This window comes from Festucalex cinctus, chromosome 19 (assembly GCF_051991245.1).
Source record: "Festucalex cinctus isolate MCC-2025b chromosome 19, RoL_Fcin_1.0, whole genome shotgun sequence".
Classification (NCBI taxonomy): domain Eukaryota; kingdom Metazoa; phylum Chordata; class Actinopteri; order Syngnathiformes; family Syngnathidae; genus Festucalex; species Festucalex cinctus.
Window position 1 is genome coordinate 21,244,298 of NC_135429.1, and position 24,132 is coordinate 21,268,429.

The 24,132-nt window shown below is 43.4% G+C and overlaps 1 protein-coding gene across 3 annotated transcripts in view; it reads left to right on the forward strand.

The window, feature by feature from the left end:
• sf3a3 (splicing factor 3a, subunit 3) overlaps positions 1–24,132 on the forward strand; it is a 91,727-nt gene that overhangs the window by 64,268 nt on the left and 3,327 nt on the right. For all 3 annotated transcript variants that reach the window (XM_077506246.1, XM_077506245.1, XM_077506247.1), the window contains 9 exons: positions 2,359–2,450; positions 2,541–2,623; positions 3,454–3,592; positions 3,674–3,742; positions 5,877–5,944; positions 9,138–9,245; positions 11,699–11,768; positions 11,879–12,043; positions 14,323–14,433. In XM_077506246.1, coding sequence (XP_077362372.1) covers positions 2,359–2,450; positions 2,541–2,623; positions 3,454–3,592; positions 3,674–3,742; positions 5,877–5,944; positions 9,138–9,245; positions 11,699–11,768; positions 11,879–12,043; positions 14,323–14,433 — 905 coding nt within the window. The remainder of the gene's footprint in view (positions 1–2,358; positions 2,451–2,540; positions 2,624–3,453; positions 3,593–3,673; positions 3,743–5,876; positions 5,945–9,137; positions 9,246–11,698; positions 11,769–11,878; positions 12,044–14,322; positions 14,434–24,132) is intronic.

The following is a 24,132-nucleotide window of genomic DNA, read 5'->3' on the forward strand; positions in this document are numbered from 1 at the left end:
AAATACAGCCATTTCTCCCATGGACTCTGAAACTGTGTTTATTTCCTATAAAATGGGGCAATGATGTCATCTACCGGTGGTTGGGCATCAGTAAAGTTGTTTCCAAGTTTGATATTTACAGTGGAGCATGCTCAGATTCGCCCCCATTTAGCACCGCTCTAAAAAATACAATTGACAAGTATACTTGTCAAAGGCAGTGAATGAGTTAAAATCGATTCTACAGCTGACAGGGAGCCAGTGTAAATCCTTAAGTACTGGAGTAATATGTTCTGATCTTTTTGTTTTGGTCAGAACTCGAGCTGCAGCGTTCTGAATGAGCTGCAATTGTCTCATGTTCTTTTGAGAGAGTCCAGTCAGAAGACCGTTACAATAATCTAGTCTGCTGGAGATAAAAGCATGGATAAGCTTCTCTTGGTCTGCTTGAAGCATGCAGTCCTTCAGTCTGGATATGTTTTTCAGCTGGTAAAAGGCTGCAAGCCATTTTTCTCTCGCACACATGCAGAAGGAGGCGTGCCACTTAAGGCGTTAACCACATGGTGGTACTTAAAAGAAAAAAAAAAAATGGTATCAAGCCGTTTTTGATGCCGAAACATCAAGGTACGTTACTGGTACTAAAAATGTCTTGTCAAAATTAACACTGTTTCTGTAGGGGGCCATCTCTCCAGTGAAAGACAAGCCAATATGTATCATAATATATTTTTTGATTCGATTGTTTTGATTTGATGCACTCATATCTTTTAAGTTAAACCGATTTTTCAGATTCAAATCAGTAGTGATGCACGATATGAAAAATTTCAACCGATACCGCTAACCTAATTTCCTGCTTTGTGTAATGTTTTAGTAGCTCTGATTATGACAGCAAACAAATGTGTCTCTTTCAAATGTGTATTTATATATGAAATGGCTAACAGATAAATACACAAAATAAAAAGTTAGTTTTTCAATTAATACAGAACTACAACTGGTTTATCTAGAAAAACAAAACATTCATGTATGTATGCATTATGCAATAGGAATGCAATAGTGCATAAGGATGAGGTAGGTGAACGTTTTGGTAAAATTATATGCATTGACATTTGTCAAACTTAATTTTAAAAAATTGAAATCAAGTAAATAGACAAAATTGGTATTGCAGCAACACTTGTGGGTGGTTATGTTGTTTCCTGTGGTCCCGTGAGGGAAACAGACTGGGAACTAAATAAATAAATAAGGAAGCTGTTTACATTCGCGTGTTTTGTTGTGGCTTGGTTACAGCCGACAGTAACTGGCATTAAATAGTTAGTTCACTGCTTGGCTTGGCTTTAAAAGTTAAACATAAAGTAACATATACTCCGCATCCTTCAAAAACCCCACCCCGAACTGCGGTGAGACTTGCCTTACGTGTAGTGTTAGTCCATTGTTGTCATTCAAGCTGTGGCCACTTCTGAGGATGCAACGTGGCTCCAAATGTGCTATTAACTTGTTAAAAAAACAACAACAACAAAAAACGGGTCAGCTACAAAAAAAAACGGCTGCTTGTCTAGCGCTTTGAAAGCCATAACTTTGTCGTTAATGGCTTTAGGTTTGCTGTTGCTGCCTTGCTGGGTTCTTTAACTTAGCGTCGTTAGCCTAGCAACATTAGCTGCTACAGGTGTGCCTCATTCAAGTTCGTTCCAAACGGCTTTGCTCCGCTTTCTCTCCTCTGTGCTTGCCAAAAGTCGTCTGGATGGTAATTGTCATTCCGCCTTTAGATTTGTTTCTGCTGGCTTGTTAGCTTAGCGTCGTTAGCCTAGCAACATTAGCTGCTGCCTCTGTGCCTCCCTCGAGTTGGTTCAAAACGGCTCTGCAATGATGAAGGATTTTCAGGTGAGAAAAAGCCTTCTTTCCCCCTCTTAGAATCCTTGCTGAAAATGTTTTGATCTTCTGCCATGGGGAAAATCCACCACACTGGTGAGGAGGACATGTTGATTGCTACGTGCTAGTCTAGACAGCAGTTTAGCTTCAGTGAAACCGTTTTATTTATTTATTTATTTATTTATTTTTTGAGATGCCGGTCTACAAGAGCGAGAGGCGTGATAGATGATGTAATCAGCGCGACATGGTCTATACAAGACATAAGCAGTGCGACTTGGTGTATTGTAGGGTCGTCACGTTGTAAACAGTGTACAGACTAATAGATGTATCGGCTAAAATATACATATCGGGCCGATGAAAAATGACATATTTTACCATATCGGCCGATATTGTATCGGTCCGATAAATATCGTGCATCCCTACAAATCAGTTTTGTTGTTACACCCATATTAAAAATGAAATGTATTAGAAGTTTTTATTTCTTTTAATAATATTGTGACAATACAAACAAATTTATTGCTGCAGACCTAGTGGAATTCACGGATGAGGAAGGATATGGCCGCTACCTTGACCTCCATGACTGCTACCTGAAGTACATCAACTTGAAGGCAGCTGAGGTGCTTACTTTATTCATAATTCCTTGTGCACATTTAAGCAAACTCCTGCTCATTATTAACCTGTACATGTATGTACACCTCTTTCAACAGAAACTTGAGTACATCACTTACCTGTCATCATTTGACCAGCTGTTTGACATCGCCAAAGACAGAAAGAATGCCGAATACAAAAAGTGAGTATGAAACTAAAACTATGCTATAAATGAAACAGGACTTCAATACAAAGGACTTAAAGGCCCAGTATGCCGGTTTCACTCAAGAAAATGCACTTTTTAAATACAGGATCTACACACTTTAACTTTGTCTCAGTCTACACATCTGGGTTTATGTTAATCTTTGGTGGTGATTTTGTCCTAAACCCCCACCTCCCCAGCCTGTATTTGGTCATTTTGTGTTTGTTTTGTAAACAGCGGGACGTTTCTGTGGAAAGACAGTGTTTACACCGCTCCAGCCAATCGCAGAACGGGGGGGTGCGTGTCGCAAACGGGGCCGGGCGAACGTGTCTGCTGCGTGACGTCACTCCCGCGGCAATTTGAAAGCACACACGGATTATTTTCTTCACTCTCACGCACGCACGCACGCACGCACTCACTCACTCACTCACAGAAGCTTACGTGTGTGAATGACTGAGTGAAGAAAAAAAAATCCGTGCGTGCTTTCAAATTGCCGCGGGAGTCACGTCATGCAGCTGACAAGGTCGCCCGGCCCCATTTGCCACCCACCGCTCTGCGATTGGCTGGAGGGGTGTAAACACTGTCTTTCCACAGAAACGTCCCGCTGTTTACAAAACAAACACAAAATGGCAAAATACAGGCTGGGGGGGTGGGGGTTTAGGACAAAATCACCCCTACATGTAAAGAAAAGCCCAGATCTGTAAATTGAGAAGTAGTTTGTTTGTTTAAATCCTGTATTAAAAAAGTGCATTTTCCTGAGTGAAACCGGCAGACTGCGCCTTTTAAAAAAAAAAATTGAACATGGACCCTGTTTGCATGTCTATGTGCAGGTATTTGGAGATGCTGCTTGAGTATATGCAGGACTACACAGATAGGGTCAAACCTCTGCTTGATCAGAATGACCTGTATGACAAAGTGCTCTTAGACTTCGAGAAAAAGTGGGAGAGCGGCACGTTTCCGGGCTGGCCTGTAGGTCTCCGTCATTGGTTTGGGTTAGGTTGTTTTGTTAATCTGATCATTGTTATTTTAATTGCCTTTTTTGGATCATAGAAAGAGACAAGTAGTGCTTTGACACATGCTGGAGCTCACCTGGACCTCTCAGCTTTTTCATCTTGGGAGGTATGAAACAAAAACATTGAAAAGAAACATGTAATTACCAGAGGTGGGCACATCAATGAATTTTGAGCGTTTGTCATTCGGCAATCATCAACAGTCAGGACACCCTTTTGTTATCGTCAATCCGTCAATATTTCAAGCTGAACGGCATTGTAATTGTCAATCCATAATTTGTCGTTCCCTTGGCTAAATTGGCATCCACCATGGCATCCATTGTTGACGAAGTGACTGACCTTTCGTCAATATTGACGGAATACCCCCCTTTTTTTTTTTTTCCAAACCCAACATTAACGTCAGGTTCCCATGGAACTCCATGCATTACGCATTACTGACACCTGGTTATAGAAACAGCACACTGAATAACATGCTTCCAAAGTCATTGTTTGTGAGATCAATTACTGTCATGCAGGTTTTATAATTGTGAAGAAGTGTCATTATGCCTTGTAGACATGGTTTCAATTGATGTGCTGTTAAGCAATTATGCTGGCTTTCACAAGCCCAGGTGTCCACAATCTATTCACATACGGTGGCGTACTTGCCCGACACTTCCTCCCAGTTTGGTGAGTGTTCGCCGTCTCTTACCCAGCGCACAAAGGCTGCTCGGAACTTAATTTGAACGCAGAGTTTACACCATTGTCCAGCAGTTGGAGACTTGGAGTTACTTCGTTAATCCTTCCAGAATGATGACAAACTCTCCCTGTGATTACACCCTGCGTGTGCTTTGTGGATCCGCTCCGCTCAGTCCACTCAGTCTGCTCGGCGTTCTTCCTGCATGCACACTCCAGTCACATGTCGTATGCAGTCATTTACAGTGGCTTGAAGAAGCAGCCAACCAGGAACGAGCGCCCACCAATCAGAAACGTGCGGTGGAACAGAAAATTTGCCCCGATTCTTGGATGGATAATGTCTTCGGAACACGGCGCACACAAAAGGCGCGTTTTTTGTTTGTTTTTTTGGCACGAAGGAGCGGCGGGTAGGATTGAAGGAAACCAGGAAGCCAGTGTTGACGCAGGGGCTAACAAAAAACCTAACATCACCGTTTCATTGTTAAATGTTGAACAGCAAGAGGCGCTTCATGCATTTCAAGCTGGTAAGATGTTCGTGCTTTTCCCCCCTTTGACAAGAACAAACACGAAATTTCACCCGTGGCCGTGATTGGTTAAAACGTGTAGAATGTTGCGTCGTCCAATCAGCTCGAATTATTGTGCAGAATGTCCCGCCTCTTTTTGATGAAATTACTGTGGAGCGGTACCAGATGGATATGCAATATTCATTTTGATATGAAATATCCATCTGGCTATTGCCAGGTTAGCAGGTTACTGGAGGGGGAAACAAAAGTAACAATTGATTTGTTTCCTTTATAATATCCAATCACAGCGATTGTCACCAACATCCATTCGCATAAAAAGCAAAATGACAGAAAATCTCTTTATACTTTAACCATTTTAATCATTTTTTTCTTTTTGTTCCCGCTTGCACCGTGAATGAATGAATGAATGAATGAATGAATAAATAAATAAACTACGCACATTAGCGTGTTGTATTGTGACTTGGTTCCGGCCGACAGTAACTGGCATTATTAGAGTTGTTAGTTCACGGCTTGGCTACGTTAATGCTTTGACTGCACTGGGCATAGTCGAGATTTCTCGACTTTTAGTCGACATGTTGATTGCTACGTGCTAGTTTGCTACTAGTGTGGGCCAAGCTTCGGTTATGCCAAGGGAGGCCGGCCGGTCTACAAGAGTGAGAGGCGCAATAATGATGTAAGCAGCACGGTGTAGTCTACAGATTACGTAAGCAGCGCAGCGTGGTCTATTGTGGGCTGCTCACATTGCAGTTAACAGACTAATAAAACTATCTGACGTTTTTATCGGATAAAATGTACTTATCGGGCCGATCAAAAATGAGATCTTTTCCCAAATCGGCAGATGTTTTATCAGTTTGATAAATATAGTGCATCCCTAGATTAGATCCTCTTCCGCATACTAAGAGAAGAGGGCTCCACAGCTGTGAATGCAATCAATCTGGCATCCAGTAAAAAGTTCCTCATGTCAGTGTTGACGAAATGCCCACCTCTGGTAATGACAATGTCATGTTTTATCCTAAACTGTATGTAATTCTTATTTCTGTCATACAGGAGTTGGCTTCCCTAGGTCTGGACAGATTAAAGTCTGCTCTTATGGCTTTGGGACTTAAATGTGGAGGGTGAGTTAGTCTTTGACACAAAACACATTGGTGATGTGTAAATTATTATTATTATTATTATTATTATTATTATTATTATTATTATTATTATTATTATTTGTAATGATGATGATAATAATAATAATAATAATAATAATGTTATTTATGGATTTAAAAACTTATGTGAACTACTCAAAACTACTGCAACCCCTTGCAAAAAGTATGGAATCACCAGTCTTGGACGAGCACTCGCTCAGAAGTTTTATTCTGTAGATCAAACTTGGATAAAAAGCATAAAACAGTCGTGAGGTCATTCCAAAGTGCAATTTCTTGGCTTTCAGAGACACTAAACGGAATGAAGAATAAAAAACATTGTGTTGGTCAGTAAATGTTACTTTTATAGAGCAAGTGCAGGGAAATAAATATGGAATCACTGCGGAACAACAGCAATCTCGATCCACTTTGAGTCACCGGGAGTAATTGTTGCCATCGGCTTTGGCTCAGCTCTTCTGGTGGGAGTCTCCATTCTCAACAATTGTCGCAATTACTGGACAGTTGCAGCGTCTATTCATTTGGCAAGCACATCTCTGGCCACGCCACCATTGCCGATCGGCAGCGGTAGCAACCCACTGAGCTAGTCCCAGTACGCCCAACTGTAGCAGCTGGCCAGTAGGTACTAGCAGCAACTAGCTAAGGCTGGCTATCACTGCTGGGCAAGTCCCCAGGATGCCAAGCTTTTCGTTGGGTGTGCCCCCGGTGTGACGGCACGACCATCATCGGGGCTAATGGTGATCCTAATAAAGAATTAAAATAATTGGTAACACTTTATAATGAGTGCACACTATTAACTAATTTGCTCCCAATAACGTGTAAATATGTTTTTTTTAATGTTCTAAGTGTCCCAAAGAGCATACAGAAGGCTTTGATTCAGCCTCTCAACTGTCAAGAACGGTTGCATAAATGGTAGTTATTACACAAACGGCCAGCAGGTGGCAGCAGACCAAAGGAGATCAACCAGGGCCATGTAGAAAAAAAAAGCTCAATTACTTACAATTTGAAATAATTTGTGAAAACTGATGAAACTTATCTCTCTTCTAATGCTAATTGCTGAAAAACGGAAACAGATAGAAACATACTTTTTTTCCTGATGAAAGAAGAGACTTTAATCTTTCTTTTGATAGGTTCCATGCTTTCATAGCCAAAAGACACAATGTTCTGTGGGCCTTGCGAAATCAGTCAAAATCCAGTAAAACAGCCGGGAGCGAACGGGACTACTTATGTGGAAATGGTTGGGAGGGAATGAGTTAAGCGTCTGTTAAGCATTAGTTAAGTGAATTAATCATTTATAAAGCATGTTTCTGAATTGAATAATCATTAGTATGTAGTTAATAAAGTTATAAATGTTTTACCCATCGTTAATATGTTCATCTATATTACGTTTAATGACTGCATTTTCATAATTTATAACTCACTTTTACATAATGCTTAACAGATGCTTAATAGTGTGTACTCGGTGTTACCAAATGTTGTACATACATACACATTCAAATATAATTTTTTTTAATAGATGTACCACAATTTTAGGAGAATCAGAACAAAACCTGCAACTCACATCTGTGTCTTTCCAGAACCTTTTTGTTACCAATATAATCCTAAATTGGATAAATCCCATGTATAATTTGAAATGATACTAATTTCATTATTAATACGCGTAATTATAACATCTAGTCACGTGGTACACAGTTACGGCAACCAGGAAGCTCGTAGTCAGAAAAACATCCGGGTATTCCGTCCGTTCTTTGACCGACCCTTATGGCTTTTTGCATATTTGCAATTGGAACGGTACTTGGACCGTGACTGACGACGTTTCAAGACATCACAAGGACGTAAGTACGGACAAGAATGGATATTGAGAAACAGCTAGAGGTAAGATCGAACCTAAAAAATCCAGCCCGACCCAGCCCGAGCCCAACCAATTAATTTGATTTGCAGGCCTGAGCCTGAAGCAAACCCGAAATTTCAATTTATCCCATAGTATTTTTGGCAGAAAAAAAAAAACGCAAGATTTTTTAAGGTTAAAATAATCTACGTATTTTTATGATCATGATAAATACATTTGCACAACGAAAAAACGCTGGAACATAGAATAAGAGGCCAGACAAAGAGAGTGAGCAATGAGAACAGATAATAAAATAAAAAAAAATCTATCAATAAATAAGGTTACACCAGAGATTGAATTAATAATGATAATAATAAAAAAATAACAAAATTCAATATACTGTATTTTTCGGATTATAAGTCGCAGTTTTTTTTCATAGTTTGGCCGGGGGTGCGACTTATACTCTGGTGCGACGTATGTGTGAAATGAACAAATTTATTATATCATTTCACATGTTATTTTCACACTAAACCGCAAGAGGGCACTCTAGGCCTGTGTTGATAAGTTCAACATTGCATCGTCTACCTCCCGAGTTGGGGGAGTTGTTTAAAAGTGACACAGAGGATGAAAATTTCATTGGATTTAATGATTTGGAGTGAAACTGATAGTTTGGTAAACTTTTTAGCAAGTTCTTTATGCTAGAGTTATATGAATAACTTGTAGTCATAGGAACATAATTCACCCACGGAACGTTGTGACAAAGGAAGGGAGGAGTTCCGGGTGGGAAGGTTTTATGTGGAAAAGGGGAGTTAGCCTGTTCGCTTCAAGCTGAGTGGGGGGTTGCTGTTAAGACATTAGAAGCTTTTGGCTCCATGCTTCAACACTCCGCCTCCGACTCGCGTCACCAACTTATGTGTATATATATATATGTGTGTGTGTGTATGTGTGTGTGTGTATATATATGTATGTGTGTATGTGGGTGGGGGTGTGTGTTTTCAAACTTCCTTTACTCTGCGGTAGCACTTCCATTTTCTGACTTTTTGGGAGAAAAATTCTGTTATCTTCAAAAAGAGACCAAAATGCTGATAGTCCAAATGGTTCAAGAACAGCTTCAGATTTACTTTTGATGCACCTTTCTCAGGTGTTTTACGCAAAAATGGCAGGAATGATAAGCGAGTAATTACTTTAACTTTGCAATCACTAGTTAAAATACCTTGGTTTACTATACATTTAGTCCTTCATAGCTGAAACAGCTTTACCCATACTAACTATTTCAAAATTTAGACCAAATGTATATGTATTTATTTTGTCTTTGTTTCTGTGTGTGTTTGACAGGACTCTCGAAGAGCGAGCTCAGCGACTCTTTAGCACAAAAGGCAAATCTTTGGACTTGCTGGATCCTTCGCTGTTTGCCAAGAATCCTAAAGCTAAAGGTCCTAAAAAGTATGTATTTGTACATGATATACAGTATTAGGGGATGCACCACCAAGACTTTATCTTTCAGCTGGGAGGTTTTTCCCCTAACATGTTCGAATACTACTTACAGAACTTTAATCATGCTGTTACATCTTGGAGTTACTTGTGCTGCAAATGTGCTTCATTTTTAATAATATCCTCCAGATTACCAGGGAAAAAAATATATTGTCCAGTCATGTTTATTTTGATATTCCCCAATCTTTGTGATTTTGTAATTGAAGATCTGCTGTAAAAAAAAAAAAAAAAAAAAAAAAAAACCTCAACCATATTGTGGGAATATTATGCACGGATACAAATCATCAAACACGAGCTCTCGAATCTGTAGTTGCAACACTGTGCTTTGAGCCGCGCCAAAACGGGTGCAAAAGTGACATAACCGTAACGTGAAGCATGTGCGCGTACAAAAATGCACACGCGTATCTGCATTTTTGTACCTGTAATCCACAAAGCGCATATGCGTAATTGAAGATTTGTAGTCACAAAACAACGCTACAACCATACCGTGGGAACATTTTGTAAGTGCACGGTTACAAATCTCAAACATGCGCTCTCGAATCTACAGTTGCGACACACTGCTTTGATCGGCACCAGATCACTGCCAAAACGGGTGCACAAGTGCCACAGACTCGTAGAGTATGATAACACACACACGTAGAACATGATCTGTTTGCGTAAGTGTTGCAAAATACTGCAAATCTGTATTGGGGGTTAAACTTTATCAAACGTTCTTTCTCAACCACATTGACACGAATCATCAGTTACGAGTGCACGGATCTTCTCATTCACTGCTTGAAAAAAAGCGAGCCGCACGCACTTTTGCACCTCTTGTCGCACCTAAAATAACCGAGGCGTATTGTCGTAGAGCCAGCCGCAACTTAATGCAGTTCCCGACAGACGCGTGAAGTTTATTGTCCAATCAGCTGCTCCCCTATCTCATTTCATGGCGTCTACAGGTGAGAGAGCGCAATTGCGGCTTTTTAAGGTGGTATGAAAAGATGATTTGACGGGAGCGTGACCGTGGGGCCAACTTCAGCGTTGTCTTCCATACTGCCTTTACGTATGTGTGCATTTTATGTACGGGTCCATGCCTCATGTCACGAGTGTCACTTTTGCACCCAATTAACCTCCATACTCGTTGCGCGTGGAAATGGCAAGCACATTGTGATGTAATTGTCCCACACGCAACCGATAAGGGAATTGTTAGCAAAAATGGCAAACGATACCAAGGAATTGAAAGACTGGGAGCCAGTTCTCAACAAGAACCGGTTTTCGATTCCCATCCCTAATGACAAGTCAACTTGACTTTGTGTTTTGGATCATTATCATGTTGGAAGATCCAAGTACGTCCCATGCTCAGCTTCCCGGCTGATGAGTGCAAGTTTTCCTTCAGTATTTTTTTTTTAAATAACATGCCGCATTCATCTTGCCATCAATATGGATCAGGTTTCCCATGCCTTTGTAACTCACACATCCCCAAAACATCAGCAATCCACCTCCATATTTCACAAAATGGTGAACCTTTCAACATAGGCCTTTTGACTCCTCACAAATTTAACATTTATGGTTGTAGCCAAAAAGTTCCATTTTGGTCTCATCACTCCAAATAATTTAGTTCCAGAAATCGAGGCTCGTCTCTGTGCTTTTTGGCATATTGTAAGCTTGATTTATTTTACTTGAATGATTTACTTGGCGACTCAACCATGCAGCCCATTTTCTTCAAGTGCCTTATTATGCATCATGAAGAACATCCACACCACTTTTTTTCAGTCCTGTATTTCAGCTGAAATCTGTGGGTTTTTCTTTGCATCTTGAGCGATTTTACTGGCTGTTGTGGCAGAAATTTCTGTTGGCCGACCCAATCGTGGTTTGGTTTCAAAAGAATCTTTCATTTCCACTTCTTAGAACACAGCTGATTGGCATTATATATAAACCGAATCTACCAAATAACTACGGGATTTGGGTTGACGTGTCGCAAACGGGGCCGGGCGAACGTGTCAGCTGCGTGACGTCACTCACTCACTCACAGAAGCTTACATGTGTGAATTGCAACGGGAGTGACGTCACGCAGCCGACATGTTCGCCCGGCCCCGGTTGCGACACGCACCCCTCTGTTCTGCGATTGGCTGGAGGGGTGTAAACACTCTTTCCACAGAAACGTCCCGCTGTTTACAAAACAAACACAAAATGGCAAAATACAGGCTGGGGTGGTGGGGGTTTAGGACAAAATCGCCACCAAAGATTAACATAAACACAGATGTGTAGACTGAGAGAAAGTTAGTGTGTACATCCTGTATTTAAAAAGTGCATTTTCCTAAGTGAATCCGGCAGACTGCGCCTTTAAATTTCAATTAAATCTATACACACACCAAGGGACTAGAATTATGATGAAATTAATGTTTTTCCATTCACCATACTTGCAGAGACACTGAACGAAACAAGGAAATCGCCTTTCTGGAGGCTCAACTGTACGAATATGTTGAAATCCTTGGTGTAAGTATTATAATGTTCCCAACTAATCCTTAAGAGTATGAGTTTGAATTACTCAATTTTGTGATAAATATAGTAGTCAATAAGTTCAGGTTTTTGTCTTGCATTTGTAGGAACAGAGGCAGCTTACTCATGAGAATGTGCAGAGGAAGCAAGCTAGAACTGGAGAGGAACGCGAGGAAGAGGAGGAGGAGCAACTCAGTGAGAGTGAAAGTGAAGATGAAGACAACGAGATAATCTACAATCCTAAAAATTTGCCCCTGGGCTGGGATGGCAAGGTATAAAAAAAAAATACAGTATTCTATAAATAGGGATTGCAAAATGGGTGTTGTTGAAGAGATAGTTTGGATTTTTGGACATTAATCTGTCTTTCATCCTCACCTCCAGTAGTGCGCAATCAGCACTGACTTACCCTTGACAGCGTTCTGTGACACGAGTTCTGGTCTGGTTTTGGTCGAGAGGAAAGCAGTCTGGCAAGTTGGCTGGGATTATGGAAATAAAGCGTTTTTCTTCTAAAAACAATTTGCGCTCAAAAGAGTGATACATTTACATCACAAAACCTCGCCCTAGAAAAAAAGTCACTCCATTACCGCTGGGTACTAATTTTGTGTTCATTCGTATCACTGTGCGGTGCGCTGCATACACCTGATAGACGCACACTATTCGGCAAGTTCTTTGTCTTTTCGAAGTTAAGTATAATTACAGAGGAAGGCATGCCTATCAGCTGTACGCAGTGTGTCTAGTCAAAATGCTGATTGCACACCACTGGAGGTGAGGATGAAATACAGATTCATGTCCAAAAATTTATTTATTTATTTATTTATTTTTTCTTTTAAAAGAGCTCAGAATTGTTCATTCGGTAGTCTTACCGATTCAACGTCATATCATCATTGCTCTTTTTTTTTTTTTTTTTTTTGTGTTTGCGTGCGTGCGTGCGTGCGTGTGCGTGCAAATACGTATAAATTTATACTCAATTCACCTAAAGCCTTATAAATATCCCATTACCCTTCGCCTTAACCAGGTACTTCAGAATCTTGCCAGAGTCGTGAAGTTTAAATGGTCAGGAGACCAGAGAAAAGGTCAGAAAAAAATAAAGAGAAAAGAAAGATAAATCAAAGTGAAATCCAGCACCGACCAAACACTTCCTGCCTTCCCCATGATTACAAAATCAAAGTCTTACGCCAACCCCGGAAGCCTCTAAATTCCAGCAAATTTAGCGAGATCTCAAGAGACCAGAGGAAAAACTAAAGAGAGGAAGGAGGGAAGGATCGATAAGGCAGAGTGAGATCCATAGAAGCCAGTACATCCAATCCATCAAAGTGAAATCCAGCACCAACAAAACTCCTCCTGCGTGGTTACAAAACCAGAGTCTTATGCCAACCCCAGAAACCTCAAACTTCCAATAAATTGAGATCTCAAGTGACCAGAGGAAAAACTAAAGAGAGGAAGGAGGGAAGGATAGATAAAGCAAAGTGAGATCCACAGACCCAGCACCCACTGATTCAAGGGGCTGTGGGAGGGAGAGTCTACTTCTGTTGAGTTTCAGTAGATGCTGGTGCGACGGATCTGGCATGCATAAGGACCACCACCAAAGAAAGAAGCCGTCAACCGCGGTCCAGCAAAGCGAGCACCGCCCCCCCCGAAATCCCCAGGCCGCGGAGGCACCAAGGCCACCCCCAAGCCACCCGAGCGGACACCGGTCGGCGAGCCCGGAACACCCCCGGCCGGAACACCCCCGGCCCACATCCCCGAGCCCAAGGCCGCAGAACGAGGCCCAGCGGGCCCCCACAGCGCCCCACCGGTCCCCAGCCCCCATCCCCCCACGACCCCCCCGCACCCCACCCAAACCCGCCACCCGCCACGACCCAGGCCCCACCACCCCCGGTCCCCAAACCCCCGAACACACCCCGACCCCCAACACCCCCCCCCCACCACCACCCATACCTCCTCCCCCCCCCAAACAAGCCGCCGCCCCCCCCCCCCCGACGACCGCGAGCCCCCCCCCCACCCCCGGAAAGTCCAAAAATTCTGAACTTTGCCTTTAAGAAATCTGTGCGGGTTTGAATAAAGAGTGTACAATTTCAAGAATTTCCTGGCACTGACTCAAAAGTGAACTTTATTTTGCCCAAGCCCTTATCACGGCTCACCTAGCGAAATGTAACATGAACAAACGCAGAAAACCGGTGAGCCTTGATTGGTTGGTCGTTACCTGAGCCCAATGTGATGTAATTTTCAGTCAATAACGAGTGTCAAAATGGCCGCCACCTGAGAGAGATAAAAATGGGTGTTTTTTGGTGCTTAATTCATCTTCAACAAACTCATTCCAAATCAGAATGCCGTGTTTAGAATAGTGGGGGTGCATCGAACATATTATAGAGAAAATTTTTTACTTGACTTATCCTTGAATGAATTTTAAGAAAGTATGTGCGCCATTGAATTCCTTGTTCAATATGTTACATAAAAGATGGTTCAACAAAGTATTATTTTACTTTTCACATTTTTCTGATTTATCATTGTGCATACATGATCTTTGTTTCTTCTTTCACTTTCTTTCCAGCCAATTCCATACTGGCTCTACAAACTCCATGGCCTGAATATCAACTACAACTGTGAAATCTGTGGAAACTATACCTACAGAGGACCCAAAGCTTTTCAGCGACACTTTGCGGTATTTTCTGAGCAAAGATTCATTCACTTTCCAGTGGTGGTTGTTCTAAGGAATTCTACTCGTAGTTTCCATCACGTCACTCCCAAATCTGTATCATATCTGTAGTGGAAAAATGATCCATGTTAAATTGTGTAGTTTTAGAGTTTTTCACAGTAAGTTGGTGGGCCGTGTCTTCAAAATGTAAGTGCTCACACGTCCTGACAATATACACCACCCACCTGCGAAGTCTGTAGTCTGCATCCCACTGAGCGGTAAAGGTTTTGGAAGGTAGGGAATTGTTGTTGTTTTTTCTTCGGGGCTCGTTCAAGGTGGCAAGCACAAAGGTCTTTGCCAGATATGCAACAGCAGTTTTAATGGTCACAAAGAAATTTTGAATATGTTTCAAAACTTCTTGCCTGTTGTTTCACAGAATGAAGACTTACCTCTTTCCGTTCCTTTGCCGTTAAGACGCTGATTCAACGAATAAGAATTTCATCACTTTCTGCTATATTGCAGCCAATCAATGGACCAGTTTGTTTTTGAGACAGTATTAATGCTCAATCATGTAAAATTGCACATTGTGAAAGCAACTTTGACAATAATATCGAGGATATATATCGGCCAACTCTAGCGTAATGCAACCGCCCAAAAATGTCAATACGATTAGGAAACAGGGATTTTGGGTGCCAGTCTGAGCTCTAATATATGTCACACCTGATAAGTTGCAGGACCAGCCATACTATGGAAAAAATCGGAATCGATCGATTGACAGTTATAATTGGGTTGTTGTTTTTTTCTATTCAAAATAAGCATCAGGAAAACAAAAGGCTGATAATTTGAAATTTAAATATTTAACCTTTAAAAAGACACAAACACAATATGTGCACAGTGTGAAGTATTTCAGAAACATAAAAATTTGAGACATTAAATAAACCTACCATCCAGCCAAAAGAAATATGAAGCCACCTTATGGAACAATAAATCTATCAAACACATTTTAACCACTTAATATATACAAAAATATTGCCAAAAGTAACCTTCCCTTTTTATTAACAATTTATCTTTTTCTTTTGCCATCACATTCATTTTTGGTTAATGTATGACGTCTTTATTATTATTGTTGTTGTTGTTGTTGTTGTTGTTGTTATTATTATTATTAATCTGAGACACGATGATGACCACGGAATCACTGCTGTTTTGTTTTTTTTTGTTTGTTTTTTTTTGCTGTGGTTCATTTTGAGTTTGACTGTCTGTTGACACTCGCTGTGACGCGCGCGCGCACTATCCCGTGCCGTAAAGGCCTCAGTATGCTTCTGCGACGGGCTCGCACGGGGGGGGTTACGGCGTTGCTCCGCTCGTGCGTTTGCCTTCCGACTTGTGTGCAATACACATCACAATACACATCGGTGTCTGCTGGAGTTTCACACCTAAAGGCCTCAGTATGCTTCTGCGAGAGGCTCGCGTCGAGGCGTCACGTTGGAGCTCCGCTCGTGCGTTTGCCTTCCGACTTGTGCGCAATACACATCGGTGTCTGCTGGAGTTTCACACCAAGTCCCGCTGTCGCTATGGCTGGGCCGCCACAGAGTGGCGATTTCCTCTGCATTTTATGACGGATTCAGGAAGTTCAATTTAATTCAGAAACACGAAACAAAGCCGGGGGGAGAGTAAGTTCATCACCGTGGCAATTAATTATTGCCAATTTGCACCGGTGTCGGCCGTAAACTCGCCAAAACACAACAGCCGTGCGCTTAGCGAACACAGTTTTTTATTTTATTTTTTTTGTTATTGTTGTTTTCCGCCTCTCGTCCCAGGCACATATCCACATGCACAGCCGTGGTCTCCGAGCAGGGAAGTCGATTTGCGCCGCCAGTTGCCTTCACGGAAACTATCTGGGCGGGGGGCGGGGAGAGAGAGAGAGAGGAAAAAAAAGAAAAAACGCCATCGAACGGACCAATCAGAAGCGAGCGACGCCCCGCCATCGACGTGCGTCCAAGGATTGGCGACGTGTGCACGGCAGCTGGCCACGAGCGACGCGGCACTTAAAATTCATGGCTCGCGTCGATAATGTGACCTACGGCGATCATCAACGCGAGAGCAAACGTGGAGGCATAAATTAGGCTTAAGGCCTCAGTATGCTTCTGCGACGGGCTCGCACGGGGGGGTTACGGCGTTGCTCCGCTCGTGCGTTTGCCTTCCGACTTGTGCGCAATACACATCACATTGTTTTGACAATGGGCTGTAGTTTCACTCCAAGTCGGGGGTGTCGCTACGGCTGGTACTGGCTAGGACGCCAAAGAGTAGAGATTCCAAATTCCGCAAGGCGTCTTTCGTTTCCAGAACAGAAGCGAAAACATGGCGAGCGTGGAGCATGGTTTGCTACAACTTCTAGAACTTGATGAGCAGATCATTCGTTTAATTCTATCAGGAAGGCAGCGGCGTAGGTGGTGTGTACGGCCACTAAATGAAAGTCGTGCAAGCCATGGGGAATTCACCAATTTAATCAGACCCCTTCGCAACATGGACGAAGAAATGCATTTCGTGTATTTCAGGATGAGCGCAACGAAGTTCGATGATTTGGTGTGTCGACTGCGTCCTCTAATTACACACCAAAGCACACATAGGACGCCGATAACATTGGAGGAGAGACTTGCCATAACGCTGAGGTTTTTGGCTAGTGGTGGAAGCCAACAGGCAATTGCCTCGAGCTACCGTGTTTCCCTGAGCGCCGTCTCGGGTATTGTAATGGAAGTTTGCACTGCATTGTGGAGAGCGCTGCAGCCTGAATTCCTCCCTCGGCCGACTGAAGCGCAATGGGAAGCAATCGCGGTGGATTTCTGGAGGTTGTGGAACTTCCCTAATTGTGTTGGTAGCGTGGACGGGAAACGTGAACATTCGGGCCCCGCCACGATCAGGAAGCACGTACTATAACTACAAGGGAAATCATTCCATTGTTTTAATGGCCACCTGTGATGCACGTTACCGATTCACGACCGTGGATGTCGGAGCCTACGGTAGGTGACCATGATGTATTATACACACATTGTCTTTAATCGTTTATGTCCCTGTATTATTTGTCTTGTCGCCAGTTACATGTCTACATTTCACTTAACTACAACGCAGCTTGTCATGTGCTAACCAACAAAAGTACACAATATATAATGATTGGGTACAAGTGTTAAGTCACCAATATATCAGTTAACATGAAACTCTTCTGTGCTTACAGGGACAAATCTGCCTGTTGAAAAACAGGTATTCAATTACCGTCTCTCCAGAGCTAGACGAGTAATTGAAAATACTTTTGGGATTCTGGTTGCCAGATGGCGTATTCTCGGAAGGACGCTGGAATGCCTTCCAGTCAAAGCTGTTGCCGTCGTTAAGGCCTGTGTGGTGCTGCACAATTTCCTGACATACACTGACGAAAACAATGCTGGTCCCAGCCGATACATCCCACCATCATTTGTGGATGTTGAGACTGGCGCAGGCTCCCAAGAAGGAGAGTGGCGCAGAATGGTGGCTGGGAATAATGGCCTACAAGACCTTCGACCTCATGAGTTGTCCAGGACACGCTCCACAAGACCAGCCATAGCAGCCAGAACAAATCTAACCGACTTCTTTTCCTCTGACGTTGGCATGGTGCCCTGGCAACAGGATGTTATTCAGCGTGGACAGTTGAAGTGGAGATGATATCAATATGTAAAAACAACTGTCTTTACTCATTGTTGTCAATAAACACAGAGTGCTCACTTCTTTTTGCTATTTTACTGAAAAACACTAGTACCATATTTTGAAATAAAGGTGCCCATATTAAAAAAAAAAAAAAAAGTTGCGCAAGGATGAACTCCATCTCTATTTTTTTTGTATTGCGATGGAGACATTCGCGATTAATGAAGAGGGGGTATCACTATAGAAGGGCTACATAAAAATAATGGAAGGAAAATGCTTTCCAATCCGAAACCTCATTGTTTGTTTACAAAATCTTAGACGTTTTGCATAAATGGTATCCAAGAACAGTTTAAGTACATTGTGCATAATTTTCTGCCTACAAAGAAATTAACTATTTGGAGAGTAGTGGAGTTTGATGAACACTATGTTTTAAAAAAATGTAATAGTGCCAAAAAGTAAACAAACTGATGCGTGAGGGTGTTATGATTTTTAGTTAAGTGGTAAAGCAAATCATTACAAAAAATAATTATTGTCAAAGCTATTAATGGATTATTCGCTTAACAGCAAACCTCATTAGTTTTTGAGGCGTTATAGAACATTCCACGGCTGTATGGCGGAAACAGAGATTCTAAATGTTTAGGTCAGGATGAAAACATAACCACTCTTTTTGCTAATGTTTACTTTTATTATGGTGGCACGTCTGTGCCAAAAATTGTGCAATAAATAGCACCTAAAATGGAAAACACAACAAAACAATTTGTAGCCAAAAAGTATTTGCATGCATAACAAACAACAAAATGACATAAGGCACAAAAAAAAGGGCAGTTACTCCAAACTATAAAGGTAACTTGTGACCTCCCTCATAGCCATTCCCCTCTTTTTCTCATGCAGTCTTCTTACAAGGTCACCCACATGTGAACCAAATCGATGACTTTCGTCCATTATGGCTAGCAGCCGCTCCTCCATCGCTTTCCTTCTAGCCTCAAGGTCCTTCAACAGGTCATCTCGGCGCTTCCTCTTCAGTATTGTAGTGCGTGGTGGTGATTGGAGAGGATGTAGCTGATGGTCAGTGTTGCCAGTTGAGGTGCTGGGTTGAGGGCTGCTGGACGACGCGTTGCTGGACTGAGAGCTGTTGGACCATGGGCTGCTGGAGCAAGGACTGGTGAGGTGTGGCTTGTTGGGCCGAGGGCTTGTGAGTTGAGTACCAATGTGCTGGGGGCTGCTGCGGTCATGACTTGTGTACTGAGGGCTGCTGCGGTCATGACTTGTGTACTGGGGGCTGCTACGGTCATGACTTGTGTACTGGGGGCTACTGCGGTCAGGATTTGTGTACTGGGGGCTGCTACGGTCATGAATTGTGTACTGGGGGCTACTGCGGTCATGACTTGTGTACTGGGGGCTGCTGCGGTCATGACTTGTTTACTGGGGGCTGCTGCGGTCATGACTTGTGTACTGGGGGCTGCTGCGGTCATGACTGTTCTGCTGATGGCAGCTGGCCTGTGAGCTGTTGTGGTGAGGCTGCAAATCGTAGAGCAAATCGGAGGAGCCTGGCAGTGGCCGTGGCGTAGCCAGCCGTGGTGTAGCCACACCTTCGGATGGGTCTTCTGGACCTTCGGCGTGGGTTGATGTGTGCTGCAGAAACAATTTGAAACATTTACAGTTTATTCATGTGTTGCTCAGTTGTGATAAACAAAGATACCATATAATAATTCTTGTAATAATAATAATAATAACGATAATAATCGTGACAAAGCTCTAGCTCCAGTCCAATCCCACGGGTGGTGTGAGATATCCATTCAGTTCCTGTGTGTACTCATTTCAGACCTCAAAGTTGCTTGTCTACTACAGAAGCGTGGAACTGTCACTGTGGACTAAACTTTCTTATAACACATCAATAAAATGTAAGCGAAATACTAAAAGGTTAGCAATTTTTCCCAATCATACCACTACGTGTTGAGTTGCGCATGCGCATTCACATGGAATTATGGGGAAACAATGAACTGAAACCACGCACTGCACGTAATAGAACCGTAAAAACTACTTAGTTTTAACAACGTACAAGACTCCATTTTGGCAGCTTCGCGCTTCCATAGTCTCCAAAGTGCATGCTACAATGTTCTAGCGGGTGTTTATGCCCGACAATAGAAACTACCCCGCCGCCACCCACACGTACAATAACAACCACAAGAACGTGCTGATTCGGAACCAAATGTATGACACGGTATCCACAAACGCTTACCTGTTCATCGTCGAAATTTGACTCAGACTCCCGATGTCGAATATGGGGAGACAGCCACGACAGGAAAAAGTACAAATCAGGGATTTTGTTACCACCGGCGTCTCCACTCCTCCCGCCCAAACGCTTCTTGATGCGGACGAATCTGTCACGAATCACTTTCCACTTTCGCTGGCACGCCAGCAACTCCAACCCTACCGCCACGGAAATTTCACGCCAGGAGTTTGCTGCCATTTGTGTGTCCTTATAGTGTTTTGACTTTGCGTCGTACAAATGTATGTATTTGCGCACCTCTTCACAAAGACTCTCTTCGACCGCATCCATGTTTTCTGTTTTAAAAATGGCGGTCTTGCGGAAACTCCGGGGGAAATGCCGTCACAGCATGTGACTAAACTGACCAATCAGAAGCGAGCGACGCCCCGCCATCTACGGCGTCCAAGGATTGGCGACGTGTGCACGTCAGCCGGCCACGAGCGACGCGGCACTTAAAATTCATGAGCGCCGTAGATCATGTGATCGACGGCGCTCATCGACGCGAGAGCAAACGTGGAGGCATAAATTAGGCTCAAGTCCCGCTGTCGCTATGGCTGGGCCGCCACAGAGTGGCGATTCCTCTGCATTTTATGACGGATTCAGGAAGTTCAATTTAATTCAGAAACACGAAACAAAGCCGGGGGGAGAGTAAGTTCATCACCGTGGCAATTAATTATTGCCAATTTGCACCGGTGTCGGCCGTAAACTCGCCAAAACACAACAGCCGTGCGCTTAGCGAACAGTTTTTTTTTTTGTTGTTTTTTTGTTGTTGTTGTTTTCCGCCTCTCGTCCCAGGCACATATCCACATGCACAGCCGTGGTCTCCGAGCAGGGAAGTCGATTTGCGCCGCCAGTTGCCTTCACGGAAACTATCTGGGCGGGGGGCGGGGAGAGAGAGAGAGAGAGAAAAAAGAAAAAACGCCATCGAACGAACCAATCAGAAGCGAGCTACGCCCCGCCATCTACGGCGTCCAAGGATTGGCGACGTGTGCACGTCAGCCGGCCACGAGCGACGCGGCACTTAAAATTCATGAGCGCCGTAGATCATGTGATCGACGGCGCTCATCGACGCGAGAGCAAACGTGGAGGCATAAATTAGGCTTTAGTTCGTCGTTCACCACCCTGCCTGTTTGTTTTTGTTCCGGTAGTGTAAAGCCTAATTTATGCCTCCACGTTTGCTCTCGCGTTGATGATCGCCGTAGGTCACATGATCGACGCAAGCCATGAATTTTAAGTGCCGCGTCGCTCGTGGCCAGCTGCCGTGCACACGTCACCAATCCTTGAACGCCGTAGATGGCGGGGCGTAGCTCGCTTCTGATTGGTCCGTTCGATGGCGTTTTTTATTTTTTTTCTCTCTCTCTCTCCCCGCCCCCCGCCCAGATAGTTTCCGTGAAGGCAACTGGCGGCGCAAATCGACTTCCTGCTCGGAGACCACGGCTGTGCATGTGGATATGTGCCTGGGACGAGAGGCGGAAAACAACAATAAAAAAAAAAAAAAAAAAAAAAAAAATGTGTTCGCTAAGCGCATGGCTGTTGCGTTTTGGCGAGTTTACGGCCGACACCGGTGCAAATTGGCAATAATTAATTGCCACGGTGATGAACTTACTCTCCCCCCGGCTTTGTTTCGTGTTTCTGAATTAAATTGAACTTCCTGAATCCGTCATAAAATGCAGAGGAATCGCCACTCTGTGGCGGCCCAGCCATAGCGACAGCGGGACTTGGTGTGAAACTCCAGCAGACACCGATGTGTATTGCGCACAAGTCGGAAGGCAAAAGCCTAATTTATGCCTCCACGTTTGCTCTCGCGTCGATGAGCGCCGTCGATCACATGATCGACGCGAGCCATGAATTTTAAGTGCTGCGTCGCTCGTGGCCGGCCGACGTGCACACGTCGCCAATCCTTGGACGCACGTCGATGGCGGGGCGTCGCTCGCTTCTGATTGGTCCGTTCGATGGCGTTTTTTCTTTTTTTTTTTCTCTCTCTCTCCCCGCCCCCCGCCCAGATAGTTTCCGTGAAGGCAACTGGCGGCGCAAATCGACTTCCCTGCTCGGAGACCACGGCTGTGCATGTGGATATGTGCCTGGGACGAGAGGCGGAAAACAACAATAACAAAAATAAAAATAAAAAACTGTGTTCGCTAAGCGCACGGCTGTTGTGTTTTGGCGAGTTTACGGCCGACACCGGTGCAAATTGGCAATAATTAATTGCCACGGTGATGAACTTACTCTCCCCCCGGCTTTGTTTCGTGTTTCTGAATTAAATTGAACTTCCTGAATCCGTCATAAAATGCAGAGGAATCGCCACTCTGTGGCGGCCCAGCCATAGCGACAGCGGGACTTGGTGTGAAACTCCAGCAGACACCGATGTGTATTGCGCACAAGTCGGAAGGCAAACGCACGAGCGGAGCTCCAACGTGACGCCTCGACGCGAGCCTCTCGCAGAAGCATACTGAGGCCTAAACGCACGAGCGGAGCTCCAACGTGACGCCTCCACGCGAGCTTCTCGCAGAAGCATACTGAGGCCTTTAGCTTGACATGTTGAGCTCGGGATGTCCGCAGAAAGCAACAACGATAATTCCTCCCCCTCCTGTTGTCGTATCTCGCGGCAAAACAAGCCGCCGCCACGCGTAACATTTCACTTGCACCGCCCCACGTACCTTAGCTCCCGCCCGCCCGAACTACATTGAACTGCAATGCAAACGCATCCCCTCAAATGTCTCCTTCACTTTGAGCACGCAAATAACAGAAACAATGCAACACGCACATTTTTTGTTCTTTGTTTTTCTTTCTTTCGCCAGAGCAGACACTTCTCGGAATGTAAGGAACGGATGTAAGAATTTTAGACCTAGGATGAAAATATGGCTGTTTTTTTAAGACATTTTAGGCCTAAAATTTAACTTTCTGAATTTTGAGAAAACCCCCAAAACGGAACCACATTCTGATTCCGTATTAATTTCATTTTCATTTGAGGGGTATAATTATATAAACATGTAAACAAAAAAAAAAAAAAATACTTTTAACATTGTACTTTTTTTTTTAACATCTACAGGATAGTGAAAGCAGTTAAGTAAATTTGAGCTCAAGAAAACCAAATTAAACATTTTAAAAGTATTGTTTGAAAACCAAATGAGGTAGGCACTTGAAACTAAAAATAAATTGTCGACAAAAAAAATCAGTTTTTGTCTCACTAACATAACAAAAGTGCATTTTGTGCTCAGTGCTCACAACTTGTACTACAACCCTGACACTAATCTTGCTGCAGTCACGACCTTTGTTTGTTGAGGCGTGCAAGTTGATGGCTTCGTAACAAAGCTCTCCATTGAAGTGGAACGAAGTCTTTTTGCACTGTAATGTAGCGTTAAGACATCGTTGCCACATTTACTATTTAGCCATAACATTTCCGTAACAACGTTGCACGTTTTATCACACAGTGTGTGCTAAATACTGAACGTGTCTCCGTTAACGTCCACGTTAGCAACACTAACCATCCAAATAACTTACAGCGGCTGAGATGACTGTCCCTCGCCGTCAAAAGGATTCGACAAAAAATGCTTCCATCTCAAATGCTCATGTATAGCCGATGTGCTGCTGTGAAAGGCAAGGTCTGTCTTGCATATTTTACATTGAACATTATTTGCTTTCGCGTCTTTGTAGAAATGTTCCCAAACTTTCGAAGTCCGATGTCGGTTAGCCATGATAGCATACAGTGTACAGCTGGTGCTAAGAGAAAATAGCTTCCGGTGATGTCACGTCTGACCCGGATTAATGCTACATATGGGCAACAATGA